General features: G+C 35.0%; 1 protein-coding gene across 1 annotated transcript in view; it reads left to right on the plus strand.

Moving 5' to 3' along the window:
- LOC138708555 (sensory neuron membrane protein 1-like) overlaps positions 1 to 8,313 on the plus strand; it is a 34,866-nt gene extending 26,553 nt beyond the window's left edge. The window contains exons 9-10 of the mRNA XM_069838671.1: positions 1,351 to 1,476; positions 7,845 to 8,313. Coding sequence (XP_069694772.1) covers positions 1,351 to 1,476; positions 7,845 to 8,081 — 363 coding nt within the window. The 3' untranslated portion in view covers positions 8,082 to 8,313. The remainder of the gene's footprint in view (positions 1 to 1,350; positions 1,477 to 7,844) is intronic.
- Positions 8,314 to 16,708: the final 8,395 nt, after the last annotated feature.

Genomic DNA, 16,708 nt, shown 5'->3' on the forward strand with positions numbered 1-16,708 from the left:
AAATGAAACCTCAACGTCATAACAATCCCTTACTCCAGGCATGTCAATTGATGCCCACAGGAGCAAGCGCGCGCTTTAGAGCCCAGGAGAGCCTGAGCGCTTTACAGAGGAAAGGAAAGAGACAGACGAAAGAGGTGGTTTATGCCTCTTGGTCGAGCTATATTCAGGGATGGCCAGCACTGATTCAATAGATAAAGGGAAGAGAACTTATTAAAACTGTATCCATGTTAATTTTTAGATTTGCCTAAGAAGTATACAGTAAGTGCATTATAAGAATGTAAGTTTTAATCTTAATGCTTTTTTTTCACAAGTATGATTTTTTTATTCAAAAGAAATATTTTCTCAACTTTTCGTATAGAAAAGTGAAATTTTCAGATATATGCCTATTTATTTAGTAGCGTTACAGAATGTTTTCGTAAATCTAATATACCGTATATACGTATTACTGAAGATAGTATATTGAAATTTTTTAAAATATTCGCATGGAAATTGTTTGTAAGTAAATGAATTAACAAAGCAACTACTGTTACATCATAAGCAAAAGATACGTGCCCATGTGTTGTAAAAATGTCAGCTCTATAGCTTCAGCAGATTTCGAGAAAATAATTTAATATTCTGATGATAGGAAGTTGCTCACAAATATCACCTTAAAAGCATAATGCGATAAGAGTTTTGTTATATAATATTAGTTACACTTAAAACAGAAACAGTACCTAGGTAACTTTGCTTTGTACTGTAATATTGTTTTGATTAGTTTATTGATTACTTTTGTAAGGCTAAAGATACCATCAATATAAATTCCAGCTTATCATGTCATATTCAATCTCTTTCTTTGGAATATCACTTTCTTTATGAATGATGTGTTTCATCCACTTAATACAGTATAATATTATACTACTATGGAATTTAAGTGAATATTCCTTCTTAACTCTCTATTATGTTATTATGATTTAAAACACAAGTGCAATATTAAGAAATCAGTGTTAGTACTTTTGTTTTACAGACAATATAGATAATATTAAACAGAAAGAAGTCATATAAAAATAACGACATAAAATTTCACGTTCCGTTTGAAGTTTGTGCACCACTGTTTTCTTAATCCAACAGGTTGCTTATTCATATACATAACCCTTCCTCTTTCCATACTTAGCACGTGCTGCCCGCGCACGACGTCAAGGTCAGAAAAATGCGCTTGCTTTGACATCACTGCCTTACTCATATCTTTCAATGTAAACAACAAAAATGAATTTATGAAACCGCAAGGATTACCATTTTTCTTCACATGTATATTCAACCTAAATTAATTTAGCTTGTAGCATTAGTGGAAACTTACAACCCGTTTCTTTACAGTTGACGGCCACGCCTATGGTTGCGTACAAGCGACTGCAGTTCAGCGTGCCGATACACGCCATAGAGAAGGTCGATCTGATGAAGGAGTTACCCACAGCGCTGGTACCTATTCTGTGGGTCCAGGAGGTCAGTCTTGTCACCACACAGATGCACGTACAACTCAAAACTTCACTTTCAATTTATTTTAAAATATAAGAGCTAAGTCCCTATCTATTAATTTGAGAAAAATTCGTTCCGGCACCGGGAATCGAACCCGACAATCTGTTCGTTATTCCCTTATGTCCGTATTGGGGCAAACTGCGGTGGATTTTGCTGTCTTGTTACGTTGTATGCATGCATCAACTTTCAGTCACGATATATTTTCTTTTAAGTACCTCTGATAGTGTCCTGGTAAAAAGGGGAACCGATATTTTGATTACACCACGCGACTTGCAACACATCCATGTGCATAATAAACATCTGCTTGCTTACTCCTCATAGCTCCAACTTGCACAATGGCATGATAGCATATAATGTTAATCAGAACTTTCTTAGAACCTAAATTAATTTTCTATAGCTCTAGTTTGGCCCTTGGTATAGTACGTTTGTAATTTATAGGCAGTGCCGGTAAAACATCGATGTATTTTACGAGTAACAACAAAAGTTTTGGTAATTATCAGGCTTCGAGACTTGGGACCCGATACAATAAGTTTATTGTGCATGTACTATATGTTGTTGACTCGCTGCAGGTAGTGAAAGGTAGAGATGTGTTGAGATAACAGCGTTGCTATTTAGAGTAGAGTACGGTAGTATGGGGAAACACACACATATGTATATTCTGAAAGTAAATATACATTACACAATGACAATGTCAAAAGAATGTGAAAAGCATTTGTGTTTAATTATACACAGTGTTATGGAGGAAATGTACATGTAGCAATTTTAATTTTTTTCATTTATCCTATTGGTCGTCTTTAGGAAGTGCAGTTACTGTACCGAATTGCAATGTACTACAAGGTACATTTTCAGTGTCTCAAACGTAAATCTTTTTCGGTTATCTGCCAAACACAGTTTGTGCTGTGAAAAGCTGCGCTCTACGTCGTATGACGTGATAGGAGTAAAACGAAAAAAACCTATCATCATTGCAGTCTCTACGAGACAGTCCTTTATTCTCGGGTGACTCTATGTCCACTAATTTTCTGTTTATATTACACAAAAGTTTCATATCCGTTATTTTTACATAAAACTGATTTCCACTTCTGTTTTACAAGTTCAGTAACCGGTGTATTTGGTGTCTCATTAATTCTCTGTGTCATTTCCTCAATTAATTTGAGGGCTTCCGGCATCTCTTGCTCTGACTTTTCTAACCGAGTAATAGTTTCAGACACCGTTTGAAAATAGGTTTGTATGAAAACCAAATTATTCGTCAGAACCTTCAAATCCAGAGCGTTTTTCTTTGCGTAGGCTATTTGTTGGCATTCATTCTACAGTACCCCCACCCACTGTACGCTTTACCACTATACTCGGTACGCCGTTATGCGGATTTCCCACTGAACTACTCTATTGGGTCTGAAGTCTCGAAGCCTGGTAATTATGCACGGCGCATTTACCCGGCCGCCATTTTCCCGCAATAGAGGTGCAGGGCACATACTTTTTCGTTAGTGTGTGTTTTGTTTGGTCAATGCGTCCAGCATAATTACTGATTTTTAATGATTATGGTTATATATGAGTAAATGTACAGGATATAAGGGGTATAAGTGCCATTATTTTAACTGATGATTGTTCATATCCTAAGGAAGAAAAAAATGTCCTCACAATTTTTTTTCTAATTCCAATATTAAACTAATTATTACTGTTTACAATATTAGACGTTTGGCAACTTTGCTGGATAGGGAGGAGGGGGGTTTACAAGTAACAGTATAGCTCAAGCGCATACAGATATACCGGTACAAAGCAGATGCTCAGTTCTAATGCAGGCGCGGGCGGAACAATTGTTGTTTACATAAAACGAACGGCAAATACAAACTTTCAATCTCATTAATAGAAAGTTATGATAAATTTCCATTTTATTTAACAATACTGATCCACTCTTTATTGTAAGTCTAAAAAATAAACAATAATGGTTTACTACACAAAATTACACAAACTTTTTTTTTCTAATGCAACATTTTAATCCTTCCCGCTTCCTTAAAGCAGAACCATATTTAAAGAAATTTCTGGTTCTGTCATTTTCGAAACGAGGTAAGAGACTCCTAGTTTTTAATAAATCGGTACAAAAGTTCGCCGATTAGGTAATCTTCTTTGCGGAAAACGTTGACGGTACATCCTCTTGCCTCACTTTAATTATGAAGACTTTTTCCATAAATTAAAAATGTATGATATTCCTAAACTGTGGATGACATTGTAAGTTGTTTATCGAATATCTGTAGCCTATTCACACTAACCTTGTCACAGTCCTCGTCTTCTGTCACTTAGCTATCCCCTTATCTAACCGACTCTAACCTTGTCACAGTCCTCGTCTCCTGTCACTTATCTATCCCATTATCTAACCGACTCTAACCTTGTCACAGTCCTCGTCTTCTGTCACTTATCTATCCCTTTATCTAACCGACTCTAACCTTGACACAGTCCTCGTCTCCTGTCACTTAGCAATCCCCTTATCTAACCCACTTTAACCTTGTCACAGTCCTCGTCTTATATCACTTATCTACCCCTTTAATTAACCCACTCTAACCTTGTCACAGTCCTCGTCTCCTATCACTTAGCTATCTCTTCATCTAACCAACTCTAACCCTGTCACAGTCCTCGTCTCCTATCACTTAGCTATCTCTTCATCTAACCCACTCTAACCTTGTTACAGTCCTCGTCTCCTGTCACTTAGTTATCTCTTCATCTAACCCATTCTAACCCCTGTCACAATCCTCGACTCCTATCACTTAGCTATCCCATCATCTAACCCACTCTAACCTTGTCACAGTTCTTTGTCTCCTGCCACTTAACTATCCCTTCATCTAACCCATTCTAACCTTGTTACAGTCCTCATATCCTGTCACTTAGCTATCCCTTCATCTGAGCCAGAGTAACTTTGTCACAGGTCCTAGTCTTCTTTCACTTAGCTATCCCCATCTAAGTCACTTTAACCTCGTTACACTTCGCGTCTCCTATCACTTATTTAGCCCCACATCTAACCCATTCTAACCACGTCATAGTCCTCCTCTCTTGCCAGAATAAAACGGAGAAAAATATGTTATTAATTATATATACTATCATTTATACTTTGTTACACCCAAAATACCCGCCATATTTTTGTACCAATCTTGCTACGTCTATGGTTATTAGAGGATGCAATCGATACCATCCGAGAGACAATCGATATGCTTATAGATTGCAAGCGAAACGAGCCTAAGAACAATCGAAAACAATTTTCAAATCTGCGTACCTTCCTTGAAGCATGTAGTGCACTGCATATAAGATTTTAACCTTGTTTATATTGAAGAAATGCTTTCAATCCTAATGTGTACTCACTAAATACCATAAGATACAAATAATTCAATATGTTTTAATACTGCAAAGAGTGTAAATAAAAGCTGATTCATGTACACCCGTACCCTTGGCTTAGGTTTCATTGAATTACTCGTACTTACAGATTGTATATTAAGAACGTCCTCCATTCCTTTCTCATTGCCATGGCTTGTTGGCTGCTTCTTCTAACACTTTCAAAAACGATTTTACATAATTCCATCTTCATTCACCACTCGCGAGAGACTTATGGAAACAGTATTTACATATAGTCGGCCATTAAATTTTCGGAACAGCTGAATGCAGCGAACTCTAGGCACAGGCCGTACCAAGCCGCGTGAAACAAAAAAGAATCGAAATGTTGGTAGTAAAATTCGCCATTAAATTCTTAAATAATTTACTACACTAGTCAAGTGTAAGGTTTACGAAGTATAATGGTGGTGTTTTGAATCCACTTAAGCAAACTAGAAATTGAGTAAAGTTCTCTACAGTTCTCGATTTCCTGTCACTTAGCAACAAACCTACTATAACCTTTTTTTATAGTCTTCGGTCTGCTGTCTCTTACGTATCCTCGTCAAACCACCCTAAACTTGCTATATTCCTGTCTCTTGGCAATTCCCCCAACTAACCTAACCTTGTCATATTCCTCGATCTCATGTTACTTATCTATTCCCTCATCCAGTGTTGTATTTCTAAACAAAACTGCTCTGGCTCTGGGATTTCAGTAATACCGGTAGTAGTTATCATCATCATCATCATCATCATCATCGTCGTCGTCGTCGTCGTCGTCGTCGTTATCATAATTTCCGCAGGAATACAGACGAAAATGCCTGGGTTCGAATCTAGATAGAGGTTGTTAGGCCTGAGGAGTAGACCTCAATATGAAATTCTTTAAGGGGAGGCAGAGGTGAAATTTTCGAACAAAACTGAAGAAAAAATGAAAATTTGGTTTTTTCCATTTTTATTATCTTTATTTTCTTATTCCGATGTTAGTTTTTGATTTTGTGCCCTTTAAAAGTATGAAATTAAAACCAAGATAACTGTATTACTATATTATTCCCATAATAAACGAATATTTATCATTATTTATATACCTTCTCTGAACATATAAATAAAAAGAAATATTGAAAATTTCTTACAATATAGTGCATGGAGCATTTTATATCAAACGATATAAAGTTTTATAAAATTATTAATATTTACAGAACTATTGTACTTAGAAAGTTGAAACTTGGTATGTCCATTACTAATAACATACTCAGTATCCATGATCAATTTCAAACAAATCGGATAAATTTTGTGGATTTTGAAATATTCGCCTCTGTCTCCCCTTAAATACGGATAAAACATAACTTTTATAAATTCAAAATTTGACTATAACATGAAAAACATAAAAGTTCCCTGGCGTCGTCCGGCCTCGAACCCTTGCGCCAGACCTGAAATACACCCCTGCCCTCATCAAATCCACTCTAACCTTCTCACATTCCTCCTCCTCATATATCTCTTAGCAATCCCCTCATCTAACCCACGTTATTTTTAACTCGCAATATTTGAAAACCTCGGGGGTAAATAGTGATAACCCTCAAAATTGAGATTGACAGTCTTTTGGTTGTTAAAAGCCTATAGGCCTATGCGAAATTATCTTTGATTTGGTTAAATAATCATGTAAATATGTTACAAATGATTGTATTATGCTGCTTGAAAAATATGGCAATTTTCTTGTGTTTGCAGTAAAAACTAAAATCTATGCAATTTGCATATGTGGGTTATCATTATTTACCCCTGAAGTCTTCATTTATGCAAATACACATCGACGGAGAGTAAAAACATAGTCGTACACGAGGTTCTTTGTTAATAAAGAAACCACAATATGTAATGTTAAATTCAATATATTTCAAAATATTAATGTACAGCAACGTAATAACTAACGAGAGTATATTTCAAATACCAGCTCCAGTGATACAAATTTTCAAACGGTGTGACTTACTACGCAATGTCTCAGGAAAACATAATGCTGTTGAAAACATAATACGTAACATGCCTTCCATGCTCTGGCACAACTGAATCCTGAGAGATTGCAGATTCTCCGTCGTCAGCACTATCATCATCACTTCCAATAATATCTCTTACTACACTTCCTTTGCCTGGAATTAAGGGTAAGTGTTTTGCTCGGTGAGTTGTTATATTTATTGATTAATGAAAACGAGCCATTTTCAGTTGTATTTCTAATGATGCTTCTCCTGGATTGTTGCCACCTGTGTCTTCTTCTTCCTCTTCTTAAAAAATCTGGACAATGATTTTATGAGGACAGAAGGGAACAATTACTGCCTTACTGAATCCAGATACGGCATTAGTTTGGGAATTCATGCCTATGTTTTCAAAGGCTTCCTTTGTTGTATACTGCATGATTGTAATATCGTGTTTAGTAAAATGTAGCATCAAAATGACGTAAGTTAGACACATGCAAAATAAAACTAGTACTTAAGAATATTCTTAGAAAGTATAATTATCATGTCATACACATTGACAGCAGTAATAAGTTGCAACTGGAGAACATATCTCAAGCAGTACCTTCTTCCACAAACGCAGCACACATTATAAACTTACGTTGAAAAGAAAACCTGTTAGCTTAGCGCTCTGTAGTTGACCATTGTTATAGACCAATTACTTAAAAACAGAAAACAAAAATCAGCTATTATTGTTAAAGTGAAATGTGCACACTCATCATAATTGGAAAATATGGAAATAATCGGATTCACCCTATTTTACGGTACTGAGTTAAAGAAGAGGTTGCCCCTTTACAATATAACTAGACCACAAATTTTCTGTGCATTCTGTAAATTAAAATTGTCAATAGAAATAAATAATACAAAAAAACGCCTGAAGTGTCGCTCTGAATATTACCATAACTGAAGTAATTCAGGACATAAATTAATACTTACGATGAATTTATTGATATGTCTAATTTTGAAATGTGATTTTTTGACAATGTGCAGGGAATGGAGCTGGACAAGAAGTATTTAGACAAGGTGCGTAAGATATACAAGACACGCCGTCTAGTTAACATCTTCATGTGGATCGTGATGATAGCGGGGGGCGGCATGGGGGCCGCGGGAGCAGTGCTGGAGTTGAGGGGTCGGAACCCGGAAATGGACATCGATCAGCCGCCCAGAAGACGCAAGAACCCAATTGAAATCGCCCCTATCGAAATTTCGACTCCAAATAAATACTAAATACCGAACTTTGATTCATCCTATCACGAATGCATTCACGTAAATATAAATTCATAGAATTCAGTTAACAATATTTGAATCGGTATTTGTTAAAACAACGTCAGTTACAATTTTTGTGATGTTCAAGTTTGTCATTATTTCGCAATATTTACAGTTCAACATATCGTTTGGTGTTAAAATTACGTGATTTATCTATCCATAATGAATCTACAGACAACTAAAATACGGTACTTTAATTTTGTTTATGCTCGACTATGCCGAAATGTAGTAGTTATACATCTAGTAGCAGCCCTTTAATGGATCTCATTAAAGTACACCTATTCATTAAAAATCAGGTGTTCCACCAATCAGAAAATACCATTGTAGCAATATGAAAGCGCAAGTATCGATTATTCTCGGATATGCAATCGAAATACAACAATAAATCACCTATATTTGAAATAAAGTCAGTTCTGTTACTATAATAATTAGCGTTAATTGTAAATAATATTCAAATAAATTCAATTTGTCATCTCGTTTTTCAATATCTAAATCAATTTCAAGGTTATATCAAGATTAATGTTTATTTTACTCTTTAGATTATATCCAGGTCAATGTCGACATTGTTTCTCGGAAAAAATCAATACTTTCGCGTCTGCGCACATCTCACAATTTACGAGGTATTGCACAAGGCCAGTTCCGCTCCTCAGTCAGATAAGAATAACATGAATACTTATTAATAATTTCAAGTTAGAAATATGGTCGAGCATAAAAAGTCGTATGAAACTTACGTATAATGGTAATTAAGACACTCGTATGAAAATTATGAAACCCGCTTGCGCTCGTTTCATAAACATACTCGCATCTTAATTAGTACCATTATAGGCTCGTTGCATAATGTACTATTAAACAACAGTTTTTTAAGCTTCCTACAAACGCTGTTTTAACAAATACCGATTCGTTTAAGTTAGATTGCCCGAATTGGTGTAAACAAGCTATTTTTTATTTCCTGATAAAATAATAAAAAAGTATTATAAATCTCTTTAAAAGATTGACGTTTATAAATTCAGATTTCATAAACTTCTTTACTTTAATATTGAATAATTTATTTATGGCTATAAATTACGAAATTGGCTAAAAGATATCCTTGAAATTTATTGTGCAATAAGTTACTCAGTATGTATTTATAGTACAGGCGAAGGAAAACGTAATGTTACATCAATTAAAAATGCCGATTATTGATACTCTTTGTAAATCAGCACTGTATTTGAATCAGGGATTGCAGAAACAGCACATGTCACTATTTGTGGCAAAATGAATTTATTCGTGTTTCATGGACTGTTGATATAGGGCTATCATTCCATGCAGAAACCACATAATTATGTCAATAGCTAAAACCGTCTCACATTTGGAGACCTGTGAAATCCTGGAAGCGCGCAGAAACAACTCACGTCAAAGACATGTGCCGACACATTGGTTCCGATTCCAGACGGCAGACATCTACGACACAAGGACACAAAAATTGATCCCACTGAATGACAAATGTCCCAGTTCTGGTGGGGAGTACGTTTAAAAATAACTCAACAATTGCTATATGTTCCAATAAAACTTCCCATGACATTTTCTCCTCTTTCTGTAAACGGCCTCAGGGAAACTTATTTTTTACGGCCCTCGTAATTGCGCTCGAGTGGCCAAAATTTGTGTAACCACTTCTTTTGACATTATTGAAATGATGGAAGAAAAAAGATTAATATTTTTACCTGCCCCCATGAGAATGTTTGCTTGTAAGTACAAAGAAGAATACCATATTTACATTCTTCATTGGAATATCCAGACAAAATCGTGCCAATTCAGAGAGAGAAGCTTGACTATATACGCAAACTAATGCGTTAAATACCACATGAATATCAAGAATTTTACAATAATATTCTTCAGTGGCCTATTGTGGAAAAATTAGTTCATTTATATGCTGAACTTTATGTATTAAATACACAATAGGCCTATGCATATATTATATCCCTAATTTGACAAACAATCCAACATAGACTCCTCACAGCAAACAGATGCTATTATGGACTCCAAAAACAGTTAAGATCACATGATATCAGCCTCAGCACTAAGAGAAAATTATATAAAACATTAATAAGACCAGTCCTGCTTTATGGATCCGAAACCTGGGCAGTTGGCAGTGCCGACAATTGTAGGCTGAGTATATTTGAGAGAAAGGTTCTGAGGACGATATACGGACCAGTAAATGATGAGGGCAGCTGGAGGAAAAGATATAACTATGAATTATACCAACTTTTTAAAGAACCAGATGTTTGCAGAGAAATTAAAGCTAGGAGAGTCAGGTGGCTGGGCCATATCTGTAGGAAGGATGAAAATGATCCTTGCAAGAAATTGACTCTCACTATACCTTTTGGCACCAGAAAAGTAGGGAGACCTCAGCTAAGATGGCTGGATGAAGTGGAGAAGGATATAATAGCAGCAGGTGTTAGAGGATGGAAAACAAAGGTGTTAGATCGAAGGACATGGAAAAGCATCGTTGGGGCGGTCAAGGCTGGAACCTGGCTGTAGAACCAAAGAAAAAGAAGAATTTGACAAACTTCAGTTGAACAGAAATTATTATACTACAATTCTGATTCCTTGCAGAAACAGCATATGTCAAGCTAATATTTATATTGATTTATTTCATAAACAATTCATTAGATTCCAATAAATCTGGTATAAAAGACACATCTATTAGGCTTCTGTCTGAAGAAGCCAGTACTATAACCAATGATGTCGTCTACCACCAGTAATACCGTTTTTTGTGTTTACTGAAAAATTTAGTTTTCATGGCATGTGCTGTTTCTGCAATCCCGATCCATTTGTAACTTATATAGTGTTCGTAACGTAGTCTCTATGAAGTTAATGTTTGCGAAATGAATTTTTAGTCCTATTATGTTACTCCTGAAATACCAGAGAAAAGAATCGTAGAGAATCAGTAGCAACTCAACAAACTTTACTACATTATATTGTCTTGAAGTTCCAAAATACATACCTATAAAAATTTAACTGATTCTTATTTTATGTAAGTGACCCATGTCTCTACCTTTTTCCCTAATGATAGTCTCTTGCACTATGAATAAAACAAGAGTCCATACATATCATTACACATAAGACATGAGTCAGAGTTATGTCTTCAACCTCTCTTTCCAGATAAAATATTTATAAACATGTATCAGTTCGTGTTTCATTTCTACATGTTGTGTAACGCTTGGAACTAAGATGGAAACTCCAAGGAAAACTTTCGCAGAGTTCTCAAGAACAAAATGTTTGTAAGACTAAAACTGTAGGCTACCTTGGAGTAATACTACATGCATTTGAATATATGTATGCATGTATGTACATGCTATGTGCGTACTATGTTTTTATGGCTTCCTGGGATGAATATTATAACCAGGGAAAAAAATGTCACCTCTAAATCATTATGTGGTTAATATAAAATGTTGGCCACTATTTTACATCAAATTAGGTTTTATTTAAACTAAAAGATCAGACAAAATATGCTTGACAGAAGCTAAACGTATCACAACTGTAGCTTATAATCACAGTAGTAACTTCGGTCCAAGGCTCTATAATAAGATAACAGTTAAATTATCAAACTTTCAGTTTGCTAATGCTCCTTATTATAAAAAAAATTAATTAAACAAATATTGTTTAAGGAGAAAATATAAAATAGTTTCAGTTACTGTAATATCTGTGTTTTTCTTTTATTATTTTTACTTAGACTATTATTATATTAATTAATAAAATGTCTTAAAATGTTTAGGAATGTCACCTGAGCACGAGTATGAACTTTTTCTGGGATGCTAGAGTGATTTTTATATGTAAAAAAATATATAACTTATATATTTTGTTCTAGTAATAAATAATAATATTATTATTACTATTATTGTTACATGGAACTTATTCAACAATGTGCTTGCCGATTCTGAGTTCAGCTCGTGCTCGGGTTTGATTCCCGATTGAGCTGATTATCCGGTTGGGTTTTTTCCGAGGTATTCCCCAACCGTAAGGCGAATGTCAGGTCATCTATGGTGAATCCTAGGCTTCATCTCGCCAAATACCATCTCGCTAATGCTCCTTATTTTAAAAAATCAATTAAACAAATACTGTTTAAGGAGAAAATATAAAATAGTTTCAGTTACTGTAATATCTGTGTTTTTCTTTTTCTCTTTTTATTTAGACTATTATTATATTAATTAATAAAATGTCTTAAAATGTTTAGGAATGTCACCTGAGCACGAGTATGAACTTTTTCTGGGATACTAGAATGATTTTTATATGTAAAAAAATATATAACATATATTTTGTTCTAGCAATAAATAATAACTTTATTATTACTATTATTGTTACATGGAACTTATTCAACAATATGCTTGCCGATTCGGAGTTGCGCTCGGGCTCGGGTTCAATTCCCGCTTGAGCTGATTACCTGGTTTGTTTTTTTCCGTGGTTTTCCCCAACCGTAAGGCGAATCTCAGGTCATCTATGGTGAATCCTAGGCCTCATCTCGCCAAATACCATATCGCTATCACCAATCCCATCGACGCTAAATAACCTGGTAGTTAATACAGCGTCATTAAATATCCAAATTAAAAAAAAAGGGAACAATGTGCTTGACAGAAATGGGTATGGTTTTAAATACTTATGTGACAAATTTTCAAGAAGCAGTAATTTTTAAATGAAGGACCCCAAATCAGAGAATCAATTAATAATAATTAACAATTTGAAATTGTGTTGGATTCTCTGGAACTAGAGGCTAAGTATTTTTCGGAATTTTTTACGAATAATTGTTGGGTAATATCAGGGCAGAAATATAGCCTACTATGAATTTTTTTATATATTTTAGTTGGTTATTTAAGGACGCTGTAACAACTGCTAGGTTATTTAGCATCGATGGTGTTGATAGATTACATTGCATTCACATAACGGTTGGGGAAAACCTCGGAAAAGCCCAACCAGGTAATCAGCCCAAGCGGGGATCGAACCCGCGCCCGGGCTCAACTTCAGACCGGCAGGAAAGTGCCTTAACCGACTGAGCCACGCCGGTGGCTTATACAATGAATTAGATGATAAATTACTTATAAAAACTTTGGTCTCAGATGTTCATGAAAATACGTTTTCTTCATTTGCATTAGATTTTTTTTTCCTCTACCCTCGGTCATGTTAGTGATGAACTTGATGAAAACGTCTTTAAAGCCTGGTTCAGACGGTGCTAGTTTCTGTGATGGATTCCAAGGTGGCTGCGCTGATGGCTGCCCTGCATGCTCACTTGCTGGCTCCCGTGTTGCCTACGGTGATGGTAGTTGTTCACACGGAGCTGGCTCTTTTCACAGTTCAAATTGGAAAAATCATCTGCTGTTTCATCTGTTGCCAACACTCATGGTCAAAAAGAAAATAAACCGTGAGTGGAAAACAACTAAAGTCTTACATTAACAGTAGTAAATGTGGTAATAAAGTAATTAAGCCATAAGTGCAAAACAGCTAAAGTCCGATATTTAATTGTTGTTTCTTAGAAACTAAAGAATATAGAAAAAAACAGGTTTCATTGGAAAACAACGAACTTGGCGACATGGTTTCAGTGGTGATATTATATGATCATCTTTGGATCCAGCCTGCAAACCATCACGAAAAATAGCAAGGAACCTACCCTCGAAATCCAAGAAGCTAGCCATCCAAGGACCACCAGAGCGCATTACTTCCGGCAAGTGACCACGCAGGCTACCCATCAGCGCAGTCACCTTGGAATCCATCACAGAAACACGCACCATCTGAACCGGGCTTAAGATATATCTGTAATGGAGAAACGATACCAAGAAATATGGAAACGCAATATGCAGAACACTCTTAGCATAAAATCCAGATATCTACACGAGAAGAAACAAAGAATTGCAGTTAAATTCACTGCAGTGCAAAGTATGGAACAGGACAGGATATGAAGATGAGCTGGAAATTCTTGCCAGGTATGTTGTGTTGTTCCACTCATGTCAGAGCGATTCGTTGCTATAAATGCATTGCTTTATAACTATATTTTTATTATTTTCTTTGGCTTTCTTAAAAAGTGTGGTATGTAATTTTATAAAAACTGAAGGAGCTCTGTAAAATCTGATGACACATTTAATCTCAGCACATCAAAATACTTAGATATTATCTATTTTATGCAAAAAATAAAACCTCAGATTTGTTATTCAATGTTATATAGATGCAATAAAACATGATAGAGATGACTGTATTAAGAGATTATTCTTTTCTCGAGGCAAGTCTGATATCCATCCTTATTGTATTGTAATCTATTGGTTTAATGTCTTTCTACATATGCTAATTATTTCCTACTTCGTTTCCTGCTTTCTTCTTTCCTGCAGAGACCTCTATTCTCAATCGAGAATTTACTCCAAAAAGTTATTTTTCCGCAATACATGACCACTGGTTATCTGAGAAAGAACTCTCTACTTTTAATCATCTTGATAAAAATTCTTTCACAATTTCCTAACAATACTAGAATATCTTACCTATTTTCCATCCTAAAATTAGACACGTTCGTAGTCTCATCTATCTGAAGAAGTTACATAAAACAAGGAAGTTCGACGAAGAAAAGGGTTCAAGTTGTCTTGACCGGAGTTCTTTTATTCACAAGCATGATTATTTTACGTGCCTTTAATCTTATGACATGAAATTCCCAGCCTTATTTTTCCTCCGAAAAAATATATGCTAAAGATATTGTTGTTTAGTTAACTGTCCGAAGACAGGTCTGAACCTCACAAGTGATACCAACATGGCACCATTTATGAGGTAACTAGGCCAGGAGATAATGGGGTAGGGTTGTCAGTTCCTTTCTCCCTCCATTGCATACATTGCCGATTAGCTACATATTACACTAATCAGACTTAAGATGTATACAAAAATTGAGGCTTTGGGCCGAATAATGGTCTATGTTACAATCTTCTAACTCTGCAGGAGGAACAAAAATGTTACATCGTGATTCCGCTCATAAATTTACTGTCGGACGGGCAACATAGACCGTCATTTCATCAATATGTTTTGTACGATAAGCGAAGTGTACGATTGTACGTTATTGAAAGTCATATTACACATCATAGAAGCTTGTAACATTTTTAACTCCACAGAAATTCTACTGAGGAATACCGACAATAAACAGTTTTATACAATCAGAATATTATTAAATATACAAAATCAATAAAAAGATTAAATTATGAACAAAATGATAATGACATTTATTTTTAAATGCTATATATTAATATGAATTAACATCATATAATTTATTAAAGTTACACTCGATGTCATATTATGAATAAACATACAATATTGATCAAATAATAACATTATTATTATTACAAAATAACTGCAGTATTGAGATGTAGGGACACCAATAAATTAATGAAAGTTGTAACAATTACAAATTAAATATTACAGTTGAGAAATTATTAGGGGATGGAATTTGAACCCTTGTCCCGAATATTCAGTATCCATCCCAACAGATGGCTTATTTGTTAAATATAAATTTTATTAAAAATGAAAACAATAACAATCACAGTTTTCAAATGCTGACTGTAAGAAAGTAATATATGTTAAACAGCTCCTTTCTGACATCAAGAGCAAGCTGTGAGCTCATCTCCGTACAAGAATTTCCACAAATCTGTTCCTGAAACGAAATACCGTGATAAAATTCTAAGATAAACTATAGTGGCAAAACACAACATATACCAATTAACACTATGTAAAGTGTAAATTAAACTACAACTAATAAAATACTGCAAAAATAACAGACAGAAACTTACATTACTTGAGGGATCTTTCGCACTAAATTGCGAGTTCGTCTTCCTTGTTGTATACTCAAGACCACTATCTCTCAGCGACTTTTGTAACACATCTTTCCCTTCTTTTTTTAGATTTATTTAGCCGACCAATATCTACAATAGAAATCGTCACTGTCTTGCAGTCGTCTATTTTACGTAATAGATCAACCGAAATCTGATACACAGAGTTCAAGTACCCAGTATTCGTAAAGAGAATAAACTCCCGTGCAATAAGCCCCGATACGATGTAAACAACTGGATACGCTAGAAGTGACTAGTGACGTAGACCGTTGTTCCAACCAAGAAATTCATGGTTGTAACTCGTGTAGAAGCACCTCTAATACGGATATAGAAAAACAATTTTTGTGACAGCTATATAAGACTACACAGAGCATTATTCCATTAAAAATTCTATTTTGAAAAATTATAACATAGACCGTTATTCGGCCCAAGCTTCAATTGTTCTTCTTCTGACATATCGTCAAGTGAGATAATAGATGTACAGTAGTGGTAAAAAAAACCGGACCGACCCTTGTAGCTGATTTCAAAGCCTTATTCACTCCAGAGACGATAGACTGGTAACTAAGAATTTCGTGGTTCGAATCCTTCCTGGAAAGGAAACTATTTTTGGTTCTTTATTCAAATTTATTCCCAATACTTTTCGATTGTTGGTAAAATTCATGTCCTGGGAATAATAAGTTAATTAAGTAGTAAAATATCGCTGCAATCGAAAAGTATTGGGAATAAATTTGAATAAGGAACGAAGAAAAGTTTCCTCCCCAGGCA

This window comes from Periplaneta americana, chromosome 11, assembly GCF_040183065.1.
Source record: "Periplaneta americana isolate PAMFEO1 chromosome 11, P.americana_PAMFEO1_priV1, whole genome shotgun sequence".
In the NCBI taxonomy this organism is placed as follows: Eukaryota; Metazoa; Arthropoda; class Insecta; order Blattodea; family Blattidae; genus Periplaneta; species Periplaneta americana.